A 17,167-nucleotide genomic window follows, 5' to 3' on the forward strand; every position below is an offset into this window, starting at 1 on the left:
GCCCCTGCTGCTGCTGTAATTCTTGATAGAAATACATGACATAGGAACAGAATCAGTATCAGAAGCTACAAACATCTTCCACAACAAAATGAATAAATATATGATTGGCACGTTCCAGCCTGAGACCCCGTCTCTGTGCAACCTTTACCTCTAGAATTCATAGCAACAAATAGCTAAGCAACAGGATCCTGCACTCCACTCAAGGGCATACTTTGCTAGAGGTGGTAGTTCCATCAGCTGTGAGAGGACTTGCTGCTGATCACTGGGTTGTTCACAGGAAAGAGAACTGCATGTTCCTCAAGGTTTGCTGAAGTAAGGAAGTGCTTAGGGAAAGTTATAGCTAATATGACAGCGGTTACACTTAGCAGTTCCCTAGACAGACCAGATAAAGGACTCATCTAATATCACTATGCTTTGAGCAGATCACAGAGTCTCTGCTCACAGAGGTTACAGTGGCATTAAATTTGCAGAGGACTTCTCAACAGTACACAACTTGTAGCTCTTCTGTCAAGCTCATTCTCATGTTCTCAGTTATGCTTCATCCTTGTTTCAATCTCCTTCTCTGCCACTATTCCAGTCAAGCCAATTATGAAAAAACTGCCCTTGAGTCCTGCATGGTTCAAGCATTTGAGTGCTTACACAGAGATGCAGACTTGTGGACTGAAGGGAACAACTATTGGACATCTAGAAACAGATTTAGCACAGAACTATCCCAATCATATATTTCTTGGTAAGCATGACAGAATGAAAACCAAAATAGCTAGAAGGAAAAATGGCTGCACATTGGCAGGTTGACATGCAAAAGCATAGTTTAAAGAGGTCTTCATGCAACAGCATGCAAAAACAAATACAGCAGCAGAGGAGGAATTAAGAGTTTCACCAAAGAATGCAGAAGATCCAGGCAAATGCAACTGAAATAAGCTTCAAGTTCATACAAACCTCCAACATTAAATTGCTATGCCTGATATAAATATTTTCACCATCTAGTTTCTTTGATCTTTTCTGTGAAAACGAAAGAAAGGGGGAAACAAAAAAAAAAAAGAAAAGCACAAAAAATTAAAACGCTGTTCTTGCGGGATTCGCAAATTGGCAAATTAAAAAGTTAAATAAACATTTGGAGCGCAGCATTGTGCCAGTATGAGATGTGCCATGGAACCACAAAAACGTGATATAAGTCACCACCAAGAAATGGAGGACCTCATTCATGAACAGTGGAAGGATGAGATGAGTTTCATTTAAAGAGACAGTTCCCAGAGTTTCATTGGCTTATTTGCATTGCTACCACAAAGTCATTTTGCTCCCTGCAAAGAAACATTCCAACATTTTCCTTCGGAAGATTTCCAATGATTATTCATCTTCCTGACAATGAAGTGTGCCTCATAATACTACAGTATATAAAATGATGTGGCAGGTCTATTTTTTCTAGGGCTTCAAAAGCCTTTAAAAAAGCATTTTATTAAAATGCACACAATAATAGATTGGCCTGACCTTTAACTTTTTACATAGTTCCCCTGTCCACCAAATTACAAAAATATGCATTCTTAACTTGCTGCATTTCCCAGGGTGCACACTTTAACATTGTCTTTGGCCAGTTACTAGATTTGTTTTATACATAAAAGTGAAATAACAGTTATAATAGCATGACTTTTCTTTGTTTTTAATAAATTCTTCAACTTACAGAGCTTTAAATGTCTTTGTTTGGCATTGGGAAAAACATCTGAATAATTTTGAAATCAAATAGTATCAGATATCTTTGGAATAAAAAAAAATCAAAGCACAAGAAGAAATTGGACCACTGTCTTTTTAAACATGTTAAATATGCATGAATGATATAGCAAGTCTGCTTGATGAAAGCATAAAATGGCTAACCTTCCTCATTCTTATCAGTTCTTCCTCTTTTTCTGCAGGCTGCTGTTTCGCAGTGATAAAAACAAAAAATGTTGGTTCATTAAATTGTGTTGAACCTTCATTTTATATAAGCTTCTTTAAAAAAAAAAAAAAAAAGGAAAAATTATGAATAACCTAACCGGTAATTATCAGCACAAACCTGGAGTTGGTCACCATTTGTAGTAGGTACTGTGACCTCGATGTGCGCTTTCCCCACCTACATTTAAGACAAAGTGGTAAAAACATTTCTTGTTAATAGATTTTTTGAAGACAACTTTGTTTCAAAACACAGCTGAATTAAGCTGGTTTTGAAATGTTGTGTGAACATGCAGTAACCAACATGCAGTCTTCTGAATGGTGTTAGCAAGGGACAATGCAAGTGACCCCAACACAGGCTGTTAGTTTATGATCACTTTTCTAAAACTGAAAAGCATTTTTTTATACTGATGCTTTGTTTCAATGTTCTCTGGGGGCCTTTGGTTTTTCCACCAAAGACAGATACCTTGTTTTAAAAATATTCTTGTGTTAGGATCCTCCAAGTTTCTACAAATGAGATACCATAATGACATCTCATTGTTAAAAGGAACATGTTCATATTAATGGACCCAGAATCTTTTAAAGACGGAAACTAAATGTGTGCTACTTAAAGCTGCGAATGTACATATTAATAATAAGCATTACCCAAGTGGTCTACCAACAACACAGGGTTTGACAGCACCGGAATGACTTGAAACCTTTTGTTCTTCATAGCTGCAGAGCTTAAAGTGTCAATTTAAAAGTTTTTTAAAGTTAATGGGAGCCGGCCATACAAATCTTTTAGGCAGCATAGAAAATCATAGCCTTTGTGGTACCATGCTTATATCCAACGGCCAAGCTAAAGAGCAAGTTATTCAACACCTGCACTTGGTTTTTATCACTGAAGTACATTTAGAAAGGCCAACTCAATGGTCCAGTTGAAGTTGGAATCTTGCCCACAATGAAGGAAGGATGCTTAAATGGGACAGACTACTAAGGCAATGAAAAATCCTCAGCAACTGGCCACCAGCGGGCAAAAAAGGGTGACATGCACAAGGATAAATAGAGTGACTTGAGTTACCCATATAAAATTGAACTATAGATTGAATTGTGGCAGCTTCTGCAATGCAGAGGGTTTTATACTATGCACCTTTCAAAGCTAATACTGTTAACTACTGTAGGGAAAAAGAATCAGTGCCTGATTCTATCAGGGACTGGATGGATGGAAGTTATTCTTTATTTAGCACTTCTGTGGGGCTAAGACATTTTAAAAATTTTGGATAGGCAGTATTTCAGTTATCTGCAAGCTTATAGTTATACCTGCTGTATGCTTAAGCTGCTTAGAGCTCTTGGCTGCTCTGTAATGATGTTCACAAACTGGCAATTTTATAGTCAGTGCTATCCTAAATTCAAGTGTGAATTACCAAAGTTGGTTTATGTTAGTCAACTAGAGGCACTACATCAGCGGTTCCCAATCTGTGGTATGCGTACCACCAGTGGTAAGCAAATGACCTGTCAGTGGTATGCATTAATAGATTTATTATAATTACTTTATATGACAAAAATTTGCTGGTGGTACTTAAGGTTGAACTGAAAAATTTGCTGGTTTTAAATTGGTGGTGTGCAATCTGTCAGTTTGGGAACTGCTGCACTAGATAATTAAATGATGTTTCCCTCATATTGTGTGCTTTTATACACATGAACAAATGTCAGACGGAACATAAAAGTGAGGGAATGTACTAGAATAGACCATGTCTTATTGTCTTAATGAGCCTATAGAGTGCTGAATTTGGCCCTAAATCTCCAGATTCCCACAATTTTTTCCAACTAAAAGAAACATTTTTCATCATGGCAGTTATTTCTCAAAAATTGAAAATTAAGGCTTCTTGGCTTGTTTGGATAATGCTGGACCATACTGGACAGTTTTTCTCCATTCTGCCTGTTGCACTTATTTCATACAAATATATTCCATAGGACAGGTCCATTCTTCCACCATGCAACACCTCCTCTGTATACAGTGGAATATCATGTAAAAAGTATGACTCAATAATGCTTGAATATTTGGAGTGACTGAAAGCAAACTTAACATATAACAAGAATGAACAAATCACTCTACCACTTCATATACAAATCCTCATCCAAAATAAAATTTTAAAATATTCAAAATATTGTAAAAAGAACAGTAACTCTTCATACATGATCATCCCTTAATTTTTTTTTTTAAGCACAGAAAATTTATACAGAATACTCTCAGGTATTTACACTTTTCCCAAATATTTTTAAGTCCCATTTTCATGTTAAACCCAAAGTCGGAACAGTTTTGAACAGTTTAGTCCACATGCAAGCTTAGCACGAATGCATTACCAGTTCTCCAAGGGAAACAAATCAATTAAAACAACACTTTACAATACAAACACTGGCAGACTGGGACAGATTCTGCTCTCGTATTAGTGTAAATCATGTACTTCAGAAGAACTGTTCCTATAGTCACACCAACATATAGCTGATATAGTTTAGTGACAAATAATCCCTAAATTTAACACCCACAAATATTATTCCAACTATACAACTAAGTTCTCAGTAAAATGAGTTTTTTGTGGTGAACATCAGATAACAATTTGTCCTGGAGCTCATCCTACTTCTCTAGAAAGTGTTATGAAATGTTTTTGTAGTACATGTTCTACTATTTTTGGGACATCTTGAAATTCAAGGAAGATATTACTCCTAGAACCAGAGCTAACGGGCTAATAGGGATCCCATTCTGAGTTCATTGCCTAAAGGGGACACTTTCTGTTCATTCCCTTCAAAATGTAGCATAACCACTTTGAGACCATTTGGGAGACAATATTTTGCATCAGGGATATCCAATTTCTGGAAAGTTGTGGGGGAGGCCACATACCAAGCAGGTCATAGATCCCCAGGCTGCACACTGCATGAGCCATAGACCACTAAGCTTCCCCACCCCCCGGCATGGACCACAGACACCTCCCAGCACTTTCCCGCACTGTATACACAGCCCAGGCAGTTTGGATCTTCTCTGTAGCATGTATGGCGTGAGCAGCACAGACTCACTCTTACAGCATTAGGCAGCCCAGAATTCCCCCTGACATACCTGCAGCATCCTCCACCACCCAGCCTCACCTGCCCAGTCCCCAGGAGTGGAGACGGGAAGCATTTGGATGGCCTAGTTCTAGAAGCAACAAAAGACACCAATGGTCATCTCAAAAAGTGCAAGATGGCTAACATCTGGTATTAACATACCTTGGTCACTTCAGCTGGCTCCATCTTGTCCTTGTCAGATGGCATTTCTTCATGTTTGACTTCAGTTTTTGCAGCTTCCTTCTCTTTTTTAGAAACAACCTCCATTTCCTTGAAGGCAGATGCAGCTGGTGGGGTTGGTTCAGCTACATGGCTCTGAGCAATAGCTGGTGCAGAAGTGGGTCGTGGGCTTCGGTCAGGTGTAATCACTGCTGCTGCTGAAGTGGGGAAGAAAGAGACAGTTGTGACAAGGTTCAGAATATGTCTCCCAAACCCCCATGAAAGTCTTCCCAAATTACAGCAGTGTAGTTCAAAAAAAAAAAAAATTAAGCAAAGCAGCTTGTGCATTTAGTGCAGGAAAAGTGAAGTTATTTTCCCTATTTTTAATAGGTGTTACAGAAAGCAAAAAGTAAGCTCGCACTCTGTAAAGAAGCCATACCAAAAAAACTAATCTATGTGTAACACCGCGCAGTCAGGCTCTGGATCTTTCAAACATCAGTACAAAGTTCATCACTATGAAGTTATTCATATACAAATGCATTTGTAACTATTAGCCTTCATTAACTTCACTGGGATATCCCCGAGTAGAACCTTGGGGTTTCTTGACCACAGAAATTTTGGGGGAGGACTCTTCTGTAGATTTGTGCATTTTGTTTTTTTACCAATTCAAAACAAACAGATATTTCCCCAAAACACTTATGGGCAAGCAATAGCTTCCAGGTGGCTTTCAAAGCAAACTTCCACTTTGTGTCTGAGATGGATTCCCCTTGGCACAGCAAGATGCACTGTTAAGAAAAAATACTTATCCTTTCCAGACTAATGGAGGTTGCAGAAACAAAACATTCCTGGAAAGCACCTTTCAAACAAGGATAAATTTCCAATAAAAGCATCAGCTAAGCAAGGAATCCCATACACGTTACACAATTTTTCATATCAGAGAAGATTCCAAGTTTCTACAATTCCTGACAGAGACGATGGACAAAGTGACCCTTTGTGTCAAACCCAACGCGCTATCAGTTCACAAAACTATGTCCATCTCTGCAATAAATTAGTTCATTTTTCCAAAACAGTGATATTTAAGGCTATTCCATTAAATGTATTTCCACTATTTGGAATAAATTCAGATTTATATGAGCTCATATGTATGGAAAAGATCAAGCACTTCTTTATAGAGGTGCACCGATACATTAATCCCGTATCAGATCGGCACCGATATACAGAAAATTGACAGTATTGGCAATGGGCTTTTTTGGCTGATGTGGTTGATAATGTCACCAATAAATGCTGCATGCATGTGTGCAGCCATAGCGCACCATGCAGGCAGCCAGGAGCTCAGCCTGGCAGCATGGAGAGCAGTTGGGTCCAGCTGGTAAGGCTGTTGTGAGGGAAGGGGTGGCAGATCAAGGCCCCAGCGGTGAGGGAGGGAGTGGGGCTGGGTGTGAAAGAGCCACAAATGTCTTGTCTGGGGGAAGGGGGTGGCAGCTCCCTCCACTGAGCACACCCCAGGAGGGCATGGAGGGTGTGCGCCCCCAGACCTTTGCACTGGGTGAGGGCGGGCTGCTGTTGCAGGCTGTGGCAGTGCCAGGCTCTTCCCAGTGTGGGGAGGTTGAACTGGGCTGCACCTGAAGCGGGAGGTGGCAGTGCTGGGAGGGGGGCTATGGCAAATTTTGTGGTGGCTGCAGTCACCCCCCCCCCCATAGCCGCATAGCTGAAAAGAGCCTGGCACTGCTCCCAGCCCCAGCCTGCAGCAGCAGCCCACCATTGCTCCTTCCCCCACAACAGACTTACCAGCCAGATGCTGCTCTCCACGCTGCCTAGCTGCATAGAAGCAATCAGATCAGCATCAACCGATATGGCTCGTTAAAAATCGGCCATCCATATTGGCCCAAAAAAATCTATCGGTGCACCCCTACTTCTTTAGGTAGGAAAAAAAGCACTGAGAACTTATCCCAGCTATATTTTTATAACAGCCCATCCAACCACATAAGACATGAACAATTTTCAGATTTAACAATCGGATTCCATATTTTTTCTCTCCTCCCAAATTCCACATTTTGCCTCTCTCTCAAAAGGTATTAATTGCTTTTTCTTATGTAAAAAAAATAAAATGTTCAGAAGCATAGTATTTGCCCTGGGGTCAAGTACATGCTATAACAACAAAAATGCAAGAAGTGTGCAAAACAAGCTCCCTCATCAGGAGCTAAACATACATTCACGAGAACACAAACTCGTAATTACTAAGGTTTACCAAAATTTTCAGACTCCTGCCTAAGTTCTCAAGGTAGGTCATTTTTCTAAGAATGTTTCTCCCATACTTCAAAAAAGCACTGCATTGTACTGAGCTTGACTATTCTGGCATCCATAGCACACAACCTCTTTTAGTGCTGTTGCCACAAAAGTGGTAACGAATGCTGGAGAATCTGTCTATGGCAAATGACAGACAGCAAATTCACACTTAAAATGATGTTAACCACACAGGTGGGAGAAGCCATCACAGCTGTACCTGGCTCCTTCTGGACTGTTTCCAAAAATTTGGGTTCTGGTTCTAGATCTCTGTTCATCAAAATTTTCTCCTCTTCCTTCTCTTCTTCTTCTATGAGGCTTATCTCAATACTTTCAAGAACACTTGCAGCTAAAAAAGTTAGGCATACATTAAAATGCCACCACAAAAAAATTCATGATAAAGGTAAAAGGGTACCAGGAGTTAACTTGCAAGAACCATGTCTCTTTATGGATTTAAATATCAGCCCATAAAGTTAAGATGCTTGAGAACATCAAAGGTTCTGATTAATTCTGTTGCATAGAGACCGATTACTTTCTAAATTAATGATTATTTTAATCACTTGACTTTATTGGTTACACCATCTAAAATGGATTTCTGTACCTCAAATCGATAAATTAATCCTTTATATCCAAAACAAACATGGGGCATCTACACAAGACATTTACTGCGAAATTGCCCAATTAACTCCAAATTAAATCTCTCGGTATCCACATGTGCAGCTCTATTAGGGCACAGAAAACTAATAAACCCTGCTGCAGGGTTTTTTCATGTGCAGCAACGCACGTGTAGACACTGACCCAGATGGCTGGGGCACAAGGGTTGCTTCAGTGCAGGAGCTGCCTGCCATGTAGCCCTGGACTGAAGCACCCTCCTGCCACAGCCAACCCCTCCGCAGTACACTGAGCCAAGTCGGAGCAGCCCCAGGATGGCAGGCTGACCCCCCTGCCAGCTGCAGCTGCTCTGGCCTGGCTCAATGTGCTGTGGTCCTATGTGCACGTGCAAATGTGGCACCCAGGAGCAATAAACTCTGGCACAATATGCACCAGAGTTTAATGCTTCACCTTAATATGCATGTGTAGATCCATCAAGGATGATGAAGCAGTGCTCAAATTATTTCAGTGGTTAGCTACAGAAAACAGTTCAGTGACATGTACCATTAATTGCGTGTACTTAAGTGTCTGAGAGGTAATATGCTCGTGGTCCATGCAACAAGAAACGTGTGAAGAAACATTATGCTTGGCCAATACCATGCAAGTGAAATTTGAGATGTATGACACTACTACTGTGGACCACAGAACCATGTGTACTGGATTACCAAAAGAGCTGAGGAAATGGCTACTTTGGAAAGAAAGACTGGCTCATGGAAGAAGAGAGATGTTTTCCTTACAAAAGGGAAGGAGCAGCTCTGATAACACAGCTAACCTTGGACCATCTGTCTGGGACACAGAGCTAAGCAGACTGCAAGTACAAGACTGAAGTTATGCTTGCCATGCTGTAACAGGAATATTGGAACATTATATAATACAGTACAGGGACTGGCAAACTACAGTCCATGGGTTGCATCTGGCCCACAAAGCCTTAGGATCTGACCTATGGAGCCAAGGCTTGGGCGGGCATTTGCTGGAGGGGGAGCTTTTGCAGCTGGGCAACAGAGAGAAGTACCTGAGATGGCCAGGTCCTAATCCTTGCCCGCCTCAGACCCAAGCTGGGTTACTCTGGCCCCTGCCAAAAAATGTTACTAGTCCCTGGCATAGTATAGGGCTTGTACTTTTCTCTGACATTCCAGAACATGATATTTTAGTTACTTTTCCCCCCCAAGATGTTAGCCTCCCAACTTCTGTTATGATCAATAAGTCACCACAACTCCACTGGTCTCATCTAAAGCAGTGGAGTGTCTTGGAAGGAATATATGACTTTAGAAGAAGCAGGATCTGCAATGAACAAATATTGTGTGATGGAAAAAGAGAGGCCACTATCTACCCCCACAAACCGTACTGCACGACAAATGCCACTGGCTTAAAAGCGTAACTTGAAAACATGTACCTTCCTATTACGCTTCCTGGGAATTACTGTTATGAAAATGGACAACAGCGGAGCATGTTAAGAAGGTGCTACCCTGGTAAAGGCTGCTATTAGTTCTGACAGTACATGTAACAAAGAGAACTGCTAAATCATTGCTGTCAGATATTTTGCCTATTTTTATAGAGGATCTTCACCTCATTAAAGTGGTCTAATCGCTAGCTGTGCTTGATATGGCAAAACAGAATCTAGGGTACTTGTGAAGTTTACTCTGATTTAAATGGAGTTAATACCACTGCAAAAATGCAAGCAATTTTCTATGGAGCTTCAGAAGTTCACAGTACTGCTTATATGCAAACAAAAGCTGTGCCAATATGTTGAGTACCACAGCAAACAATGTTAGCCACACTAGTATAAGAAACCACCACAGCTGTACCTGGCTGCTTCTGGAATGGTTCCATTATTTTTACTTCTGAAAAAGGAAATTTAAGCACCTCCAATCTCTCTTCCTCCTCTTCCTCTGCAATGGGCTTCATCTCAAAAATTTCAAATGTATGTTTGGCTACAAAAAGTTTTGCATACATTAATGTACCACCTGGAAGACTGCAGTGAAATTCATTAGTCACTAAATGACAAAATGAAGGACATCAATGGCTACATCTGAAAACAGCCAACACTACAATTGCCTCTCCTAAGCTGCTATATGTCATACTTTTGATATAGTTCTGTATTGTGTTTACATACCATAGTAGTCCTAACACCAGTCCTAGCAGCATGCTGTATCATTACACAGAATTTCAGTGGTAACAAAAAGGTGAAAAAGAGCCTCATGAGAGGACTTGGGCAAAAAAGTACATTGAACAGGGTGAAAGAACCAAGAATTACTGCTTTAACCTAGGATAGGGCCAGCTCAGAGGCCTAAGGTACCAAAGTCTACCCAAAGAACCTTGTCTGCTTATGTCCTTAGACCAACACAGCTACAACCAACAACCCTGAAGTCAGACTTGTGCACCGATAGTTGTTCTGGTGTCTTAGCTGCCAGTCATCTGCAATGCTTTGTGATTTATATCAGTGTTCCATTCTTCAGGAGCTTGCAATGCTGGGTACAAAGAACATGTTGAAGAGGGTGAGAAAATCTGGCCTGTATCATGCTCTCCAGTTTAGAAAAGGTATTGATAAATCAATTTGATATAATTTTGATCAGAAAAGTGAGGGCTGCAATATTAGGGTGTTAAAGTAAATTGGGATGGGAGAGCAGGATGGCACTAGTCAAACAGAGATATTGGCACATAACTCTTTCCAGCTAGCACATGCCAGAAGTATTCCTTACAAAGATAGTTACCTGTTAACGAAAGTAAACAGGCCAAATATTTGACAACACTGATGCAAACACACATATTAGTACTACAAGATGCACAAATTTATAACCATCTAAACTTCACTTCACTGTGAAAACAAGCTAAAAAGATGGTATTTATAAAACTACACGCATGTAAAGAAAAATATTTGAAACAATTACATTGATCTTCCCCTCAAAGTAAAATTTCTGTCTAACAAAGTGTAATTAGACAATTCTACTGCAACACCTCTCAACACTTAAGGCCATATAACTATCCTAGCCTGTCTGCCGGCTAGCTGTAAAAAAATCATCTTGCAAAGAAATGAAAAAAAGGAAGCTGCAAGAGTTCACAAAATGTTTCAGGACTGTCAAGAAAGAAGCATGTAAAGGCATCTCAGTAGGGAAAGGATAGGAAAGGCACTGCAGAGAGTCATAGCCACCACAGCTATACCTGGCTTTTCTTGGAATTGTTCCACGGGTTTTGATTCTGGAACCTCAACCATCACCACCTCCTCCTGCTTCTCCTCCTCTACAGGTCTGAATTCAATTTTTTGGGTCGTACGTTTAGCTGAAGAAATTGTGCATATGTTAACAAGCTACCTACATGGTGCATAGGAAAAGGCTGAAGACTTCAATTGGACAGAAGTGATGTATTAGCTGTTCTAAATTTTTCAAGGTCTGACATTCAAGTCTAACTTGATTTCCACTACAGCAAGTGCCCACAGACTTCAAATGAATTGTCACTCCATCTGCTACTGAAGAAGTGTCAAAACTTAGTAGGAGCACAAAATCAATTACCAGCACTGGAATGCCAGATGTAGACAAGGAACACAAGGCAAGATTTGTCCTAGTGGTTTGTACAGGCTACATAGGAGGCTAAATGTGTTGTTTTCCTTTTGGCTTTGGGTGGCAATGGGACAAGCTGAAACAGTTTTTTGAGGAAGTTTTTGCATCTTTGGGTATTCTCATAGCCACATTCTTTCAAAATTCAACACACAAAATGATGGGGAAAAAGGGTGCTGCTACAGCATATTACAATACATTTTCATAATGATTGTTTAAATACCTTCCCTCGAATTTTAGGAACAGCATCAGTGTTGAACAGCAATTTGAACTGACAAGATTCTTTTTAATGTCTCTTATTTGTAAGTTCCAAGTAGTGCCAAATACATTAATTAGTTTAAGTTTTGTAAACTTAACAAAAACAAATGAAAACAAAATTTCTATTAACCTGTGAATTTTGAATCAGGACTGCCCAAATTAGGCAAATGCACTGTGCCTTACTATAAAGTTCCTGAAATGTTTTTCATAGTATATCTCAGTTTTAGATTCTTCAGATCAGCTTCTCTTCCTTAGACAAAATGGGAACAAATTCTTACCCTACAGAGTGATTTTCTACTGAAACCCACTAGATTGATTTCATTCATGGCAATGTGACAAGGGGAGAAATATTAGTCACTAACCTCCATCAAGGCTTCTGGATGCCCGCTTGCTTGCTGTTCGTTCAAACTGTGGTGCGGGTCTATCAATCAAGGCGCTAGCCTGTCTTGTCTGGGCCTGTGTTCGTCCACTGTAACGGAATTTAGATCCCAGCGCCAGGAACCTGCTCTTGGGAATGGCTTCAGTAGAATTTAGCCTGAAAAGACATACACATACATTAATCTTGTCTCTTCAAACCCAAGGAATTTGTAATACATAAAGCGGAAGTAAAAAGAAATCTGGGGAGCAGAACAACACACCTTTCTATATGGTCTATTAACATAATATAAAAATCAATAGCACCACTATGCTTAAGACTGTTTCAATATGAAGTCTTCAATTAAGGATAGTGCTATTATTAATTTAATTTCCTTTTATTCATTTTCTCTCCTCAGTTATGTCAATCCCCATTGAAAGTGTCAATTCATAAGGTCACATACCAATATAAATCATTCAAAATGGTGCTGTAAGAATTGCTGTGTCCAATACAAGCATGGACCTATACTCCTCCAGGTTTGTTTCCCCCAACTTTAGTCTCTATTTTACTGAAGAATCTCTTATTTGAACGAAACCATGTGTAGGGACAGGAATTAAACAATATGTGGAAAAATACCCAATAAAATTCATAATCAATATGCCAGTTAAGAATTTGGTAGGCTGTCCTTCAGGTCCCATTTTTTATGGTAATTAAGTAAAGACGTTATGCTTTTACTGTCCTATTTCAGATCACTGCATCTTGACAGATTCCCTAAGTTATCTCAGTGGTTAATTATTAATTTACTAGTATGATTTATTCTAGCAATCCAGATGAAAGTCCCATTCTCTCTCCAAACACACTTCACATTCTTGTGTAACACTTGATCTTCTTAAAGTGCTCTGAAGGAAAGACACACACAGCATTCACTTGCAAAGGAATTACAGATGCAGAAACTTAAAATCAGTATTGCTTTAGAGAAGATCTCATGTTTGATGAAAAGGAGACATACAGGTTAAGAAAAGAATACCTGAAAAACGTGTGATGTTCAACACAGACTTTCCACAGCTTCTTAGCTGCCCGATAACTAGGCAGTTTAAACCCAATAGTACTTTCATATTGTTCCTGCTATGGAAAACAGTAAAACAGAATATTTAATTATAGCAATAGGTAATATACAGAGAAGATCACCTGCATAGAACCTGTGGAACATACCCAGATAAAACCACCCAGGCAGGAACCATCCACAAACCCAGTAAATATCTTAAGGCTTTTGGTGGATGTTATATTTATCATACAATTAATGCATTAATTACACAATAGATTGCAACAGGCCACACATATAAGCTATTTAAGACACCATAAAATGCTAAACCAGCCACAAAAGTGTTCCAGGGGGTTGGCTTGTATTGCGCTATATTCTGAACAGGTGCCATGCTGGCATTCAGCAGTGGCATGTGCAGCCCAGCTGCAGATGCATCCTTTGAATACGGCAGGGTGCAGGGAGCCATCAGCATGCTCAAAGGGCAGCACATGCAGCTGCGCTGCACACCTGCTTTTAAGCTCCTGCGACACATGAACTCCACACTTAGGAACCTCTCCCCAGTGTTGGGTTCACAGCTTCTCTGGAACTTAAAGCAGAATTCTAGGCCAGCATGGGGAAACTGATTTTCCCAGTCTGGGCTGCATGGTGTGCCTTTCAAGTTGCTGGAGATGAGGAGCCTAGCATCAGGGACAAGATCTCAGTATTGAGTTCACCCCTGCAGTTGTATCATTAGAAATCAGATACATTTTATCCCCAATGCCCAAAATGACACATCCTAGCACGCATATCTGGTATGGAAGAAAGTACCATTTTTGGAACTGGGGATAAAATCCTTCTAATCCCAAATGTGGAATTATATTAACAACTTCTGGGGGCCTACGATGAAAAAAGACCTGCAAAAAGGGAACAAACCCATCTATATGGAGTTGACTTCTGCAGCAGCTGTGACACTACCCCCACCCTATGCATTAAAGCTCCAGGATCGCTTCTAAAGAGGGATTTTCATAAGAGAAGGCTAAAGAGATGATGCATAGCTTATGATGGCTATCATGTCTAGGGGATTTTGTCCATCATGGACTTGTTCCTTTTCTGTCTATGCTGTACTAATGAGAGGTAGGAATAAGGGAGGGAAGAAATGGAAACTCCACTGCAGAGACCTACGTTCCTATTTCTATTCAGGAAAGAGATCTGCGCACACACCCATACACATAGAAGAGCACAACTTGGCCCAGCATAAAAAATATTGCCACCTACTTATCTTAGTCTATAACAGTACAATATTCTGAAGGTCAGTGGTCATCTGAGGGCTGGTGAAATGCACATCTAACTTGCTTTTTGTGATGATAAAAACTTAGTCCATTCCTTGCCACTTTGCAGTTACGTTTCAAAATAACATCAGAAAGATCAAAACGTCTCACTTTATTTGGATTATAAAAACATATGAGAATCTAATTTACACATCCATCAAGGATCTGAAAAGCACTGAGCTAACTGGGAATTTTGCAACAAAATACTGTTCCATCAAAAAAAGATTTCCCAAGATGGAAAAAAGTGAGGGGGAGAAGGAGAATATTCCTTCCCCCTACTTTCCACCCCATTCTCAAATAGCCAATAACTCAGCAGTTAGGATATTCACATGCTATATACTAGAAATTCAGCTTCAAGTATATGTGCTGTCTGATTCAGACCAGACCTGAACCTCAGTTCTCCCGCAGCCCAGGTAGCAAAAGCCCCAAACACTGGCCTAGTAGCTATTTTTGGAGTCTGTGAAAGAGACATGCCTTTTTCTGTGAACAATATTCAACAGATCTTTGCTTTATCCTGGTGCTGACTGGGAAAGCATTTGTTTTTTAAACCATGAAAATCATCATGAGATAGGAAAACCATTCCCCAGCCAACATGTACTTGGCTTGTTTGGGCAAACTGTGATGATTAGAAAACGTTAACTTCAGCGTACCATACTCTGCAAGTAGGTGGCACTACATACCATACAATTTAAAATTCAAATAATATTTTATAGCCTTAAACAGGTCCACTGGCTTTACAGTACAAACAAGCTATAACAACGCTGAAGAAGTAAATAAGAAATACTAGTTAAAATGAAAACCACAATTGTTCTATCATACACTGAGGAACAGAACTAGCTTTACTCACAATACTTCTCTATTCTTTTGGTAAAACTAAAACTAAGGAGGATGGATGCTAATTCAAATAGGTTCTTATACGTAACAAGTGGAAGAAAGAAAAAAAAAAAAGCTTGGGCTATACCTCCCCTGGCCGAATCTTAATAAAAAAGCTGCTGCGTTTGTAGGAAATCTTCAGAACTTTGGGCCAAGGGAAGCGGTTGATTCTCAGTTTATCTTTGTAGACATGAAGGCCACTAGAACAGACTCCTAGAGTGATGTCTACTCCCTCCAAATCCTAAGAAAGCAAACAAAGATTCAAACATATAATTGTGTTGGAATTATAAGCTTTAACAATTTAGCATCACACAATATTTGTCCTCTAAAACACTACTTTTGTTTGTTTTCCTGAATCCCACTTGAATTAGTCTCCATCCCTCATGGTCAGAACAACCCCCAGCTTTCCATGTGCCCAAGGCCGACATTTTTTCTTCATATCGTTCCTTACATTCTCCTCCTTCTCTCAAAATGCTCTCTGATCTCTTACAGTCTATATTGCATGCCTCTGACTTCTGCAAATACCTTACTTTGCAGGATCATAACATCATAGTAGGTTCTTCAAACCAAAGACCTGTCTACTTCAATACGTTTGTAATGAGCTTCCTATAGTGTATAAATAACAAGCAAAGCTGGAGGAATTGCTTCTTCTACAATGTTTGCAATAACGCACACACGCAGTATCTATCGTTCATTTGCATTTCCATAAATGACAACTAGCTGGCTGCCTGCCTAAATCTTTTAGCAGGAATATTATGGCCCAACTGACACCCACTAGAAAGAAAACAGAATACTACAGAAATAAATGTTAATTCTTACCTTAGCTTGGTGAAGATCAACTCCATACATTGACAGCTTTTTTGCATTCTCAAGAAATTCCAGGTCTGCTTGGGCTGGAGTCATGGATCTGGAGAAAGAAAGACAATAGTTTCAGTATTACTGACAACAAAGACTGTTTTTTTTAAAGTAATCGCTTATTAAACCAATTAATTGTTGGGCTCTTGATTGCTGCATTCTTGTAAACTCAGGAGACAAGTTATGCCTACAGAAGAATCTCTCACACTTTTTGCCCTTTGGATCTAATTTTTATGAAGATGTTTCATTATTTATGCCTATGAAGGGGAACACAAATGTCAAAGCAGCAATATCTACCCATCTCAGCATTGATTCCCCAAGAAAAATCTCTCTTGGAAAAAAAAATGAACATATTAAGTTTTGTGAAGGCATAGAGTGAACTGCAGAATCCTCTTAACTGCTTTACCTCAATACATTTTAGAATCCAGCTGTTGTTCTGAGAATTAAATGGAAGGGCAGCTGAAATCACTTAATAGGAGTCTCCTATTAGGAACAGCCTAGATGAATGAGACATTTTCCGGGAACAGATGGTGTCCTGTCCACAGGAGAGGCAATACAATGCAACTTTGGCTAACAGAAACATCCTGATAATAGGGCCATTTTCAATGTTATTGAAGTTCTTGCTAATAGGCTTCTATTGTGCCAATTCTGTGCAAATGCTGCACTGGAACAGTTAATTTATGTATGTTTCATTTTGCTCACTGCTTCCATGTCTTGCTTACAAACGCTTTATAAAAAAATATCAATCCTAGGGTACAGTGACCAAAAGAAAATTTAATATTGTAGCTGTAATACTTTAAATGGAAGAACAAGGTCACAACTTCTCTCTCAT

General features: G+C 39.7%; 1 protein-coding gene across 20 annotated transcripts in view; it reads right to left on the reverse strand.

Moving 5' to 3' along the window:
- The window catches only part of EPB41 (erythrocyte membrane protein band 4.1), a 152,743-nt gene that overhangs the window by 39,703 nt on the left and 95,873 nt on the right, over positions 1–17,167 (reverse strand). For 4 of the 20 annotated variants that reach the window (XM_019547678.1, XM_019547680.1, XM_019547676.1 and 1 more), the window contains exons 8-18: positions 16,300–16,387; positions 15,569–15,721; positions 13,286–13,383; positions 12,266–12,438; positions 11,254–11,370; positions 9,900–10,025; positions 7,664–7,792; positions 5,164–5,378; positions 2,048–2,104; positions 1,870–1,911; positions 940–1,002 (exon numbers count right to left, since the gene is read on the reverse strand). In XM_019547678.1, coding sequence (XP_019403223.1) covers positions 940–1,002; positions 1,870–1,911; positions 2,048–2,104; positions 5,164–5,378; positions 7,664–7,792; positions 9,900–10,025; positions 11,254–11,370; positions 12,266–12,438; positions 13,286–13,383; positions 15,569–15,721; positions 16,300–16,387 — 1,261 coding nt within the window. The remainder of the gene's footprint in view (positions 1–939; positions 1,003–1,869; positions 1,912–2,047; positions 2,105–5,163; positions 5,379–7,663; positions 7,793–9,899; positions 10,026–11,253; positions 11,371–12,265; positions 12,439–13,285; positions 13,384–15,568; positions 15,722–16,299; positions 16,388–17,167) is intronic. The other 16 variants (XM_019547679.1, XM_019547671.1, XM_019547683.1 and 13 more) reach the window with 11 other exon arrangements.

The sequence above is a fragment of the Crocodylus porosus genome, unplaced genomic scaffold (genome assembly GCF_001723895.1).
Source record: "Crocodylus porosus isolate Cpor-Errol unplaced genomic scaffold, CroPor_comp1, whole genome shotgun sequence".
NCBI lineage: Eukaryota > Metazoa > Chordata > Crocodylia > Crocodylidae > Crocodylus > Crocodylus porosus.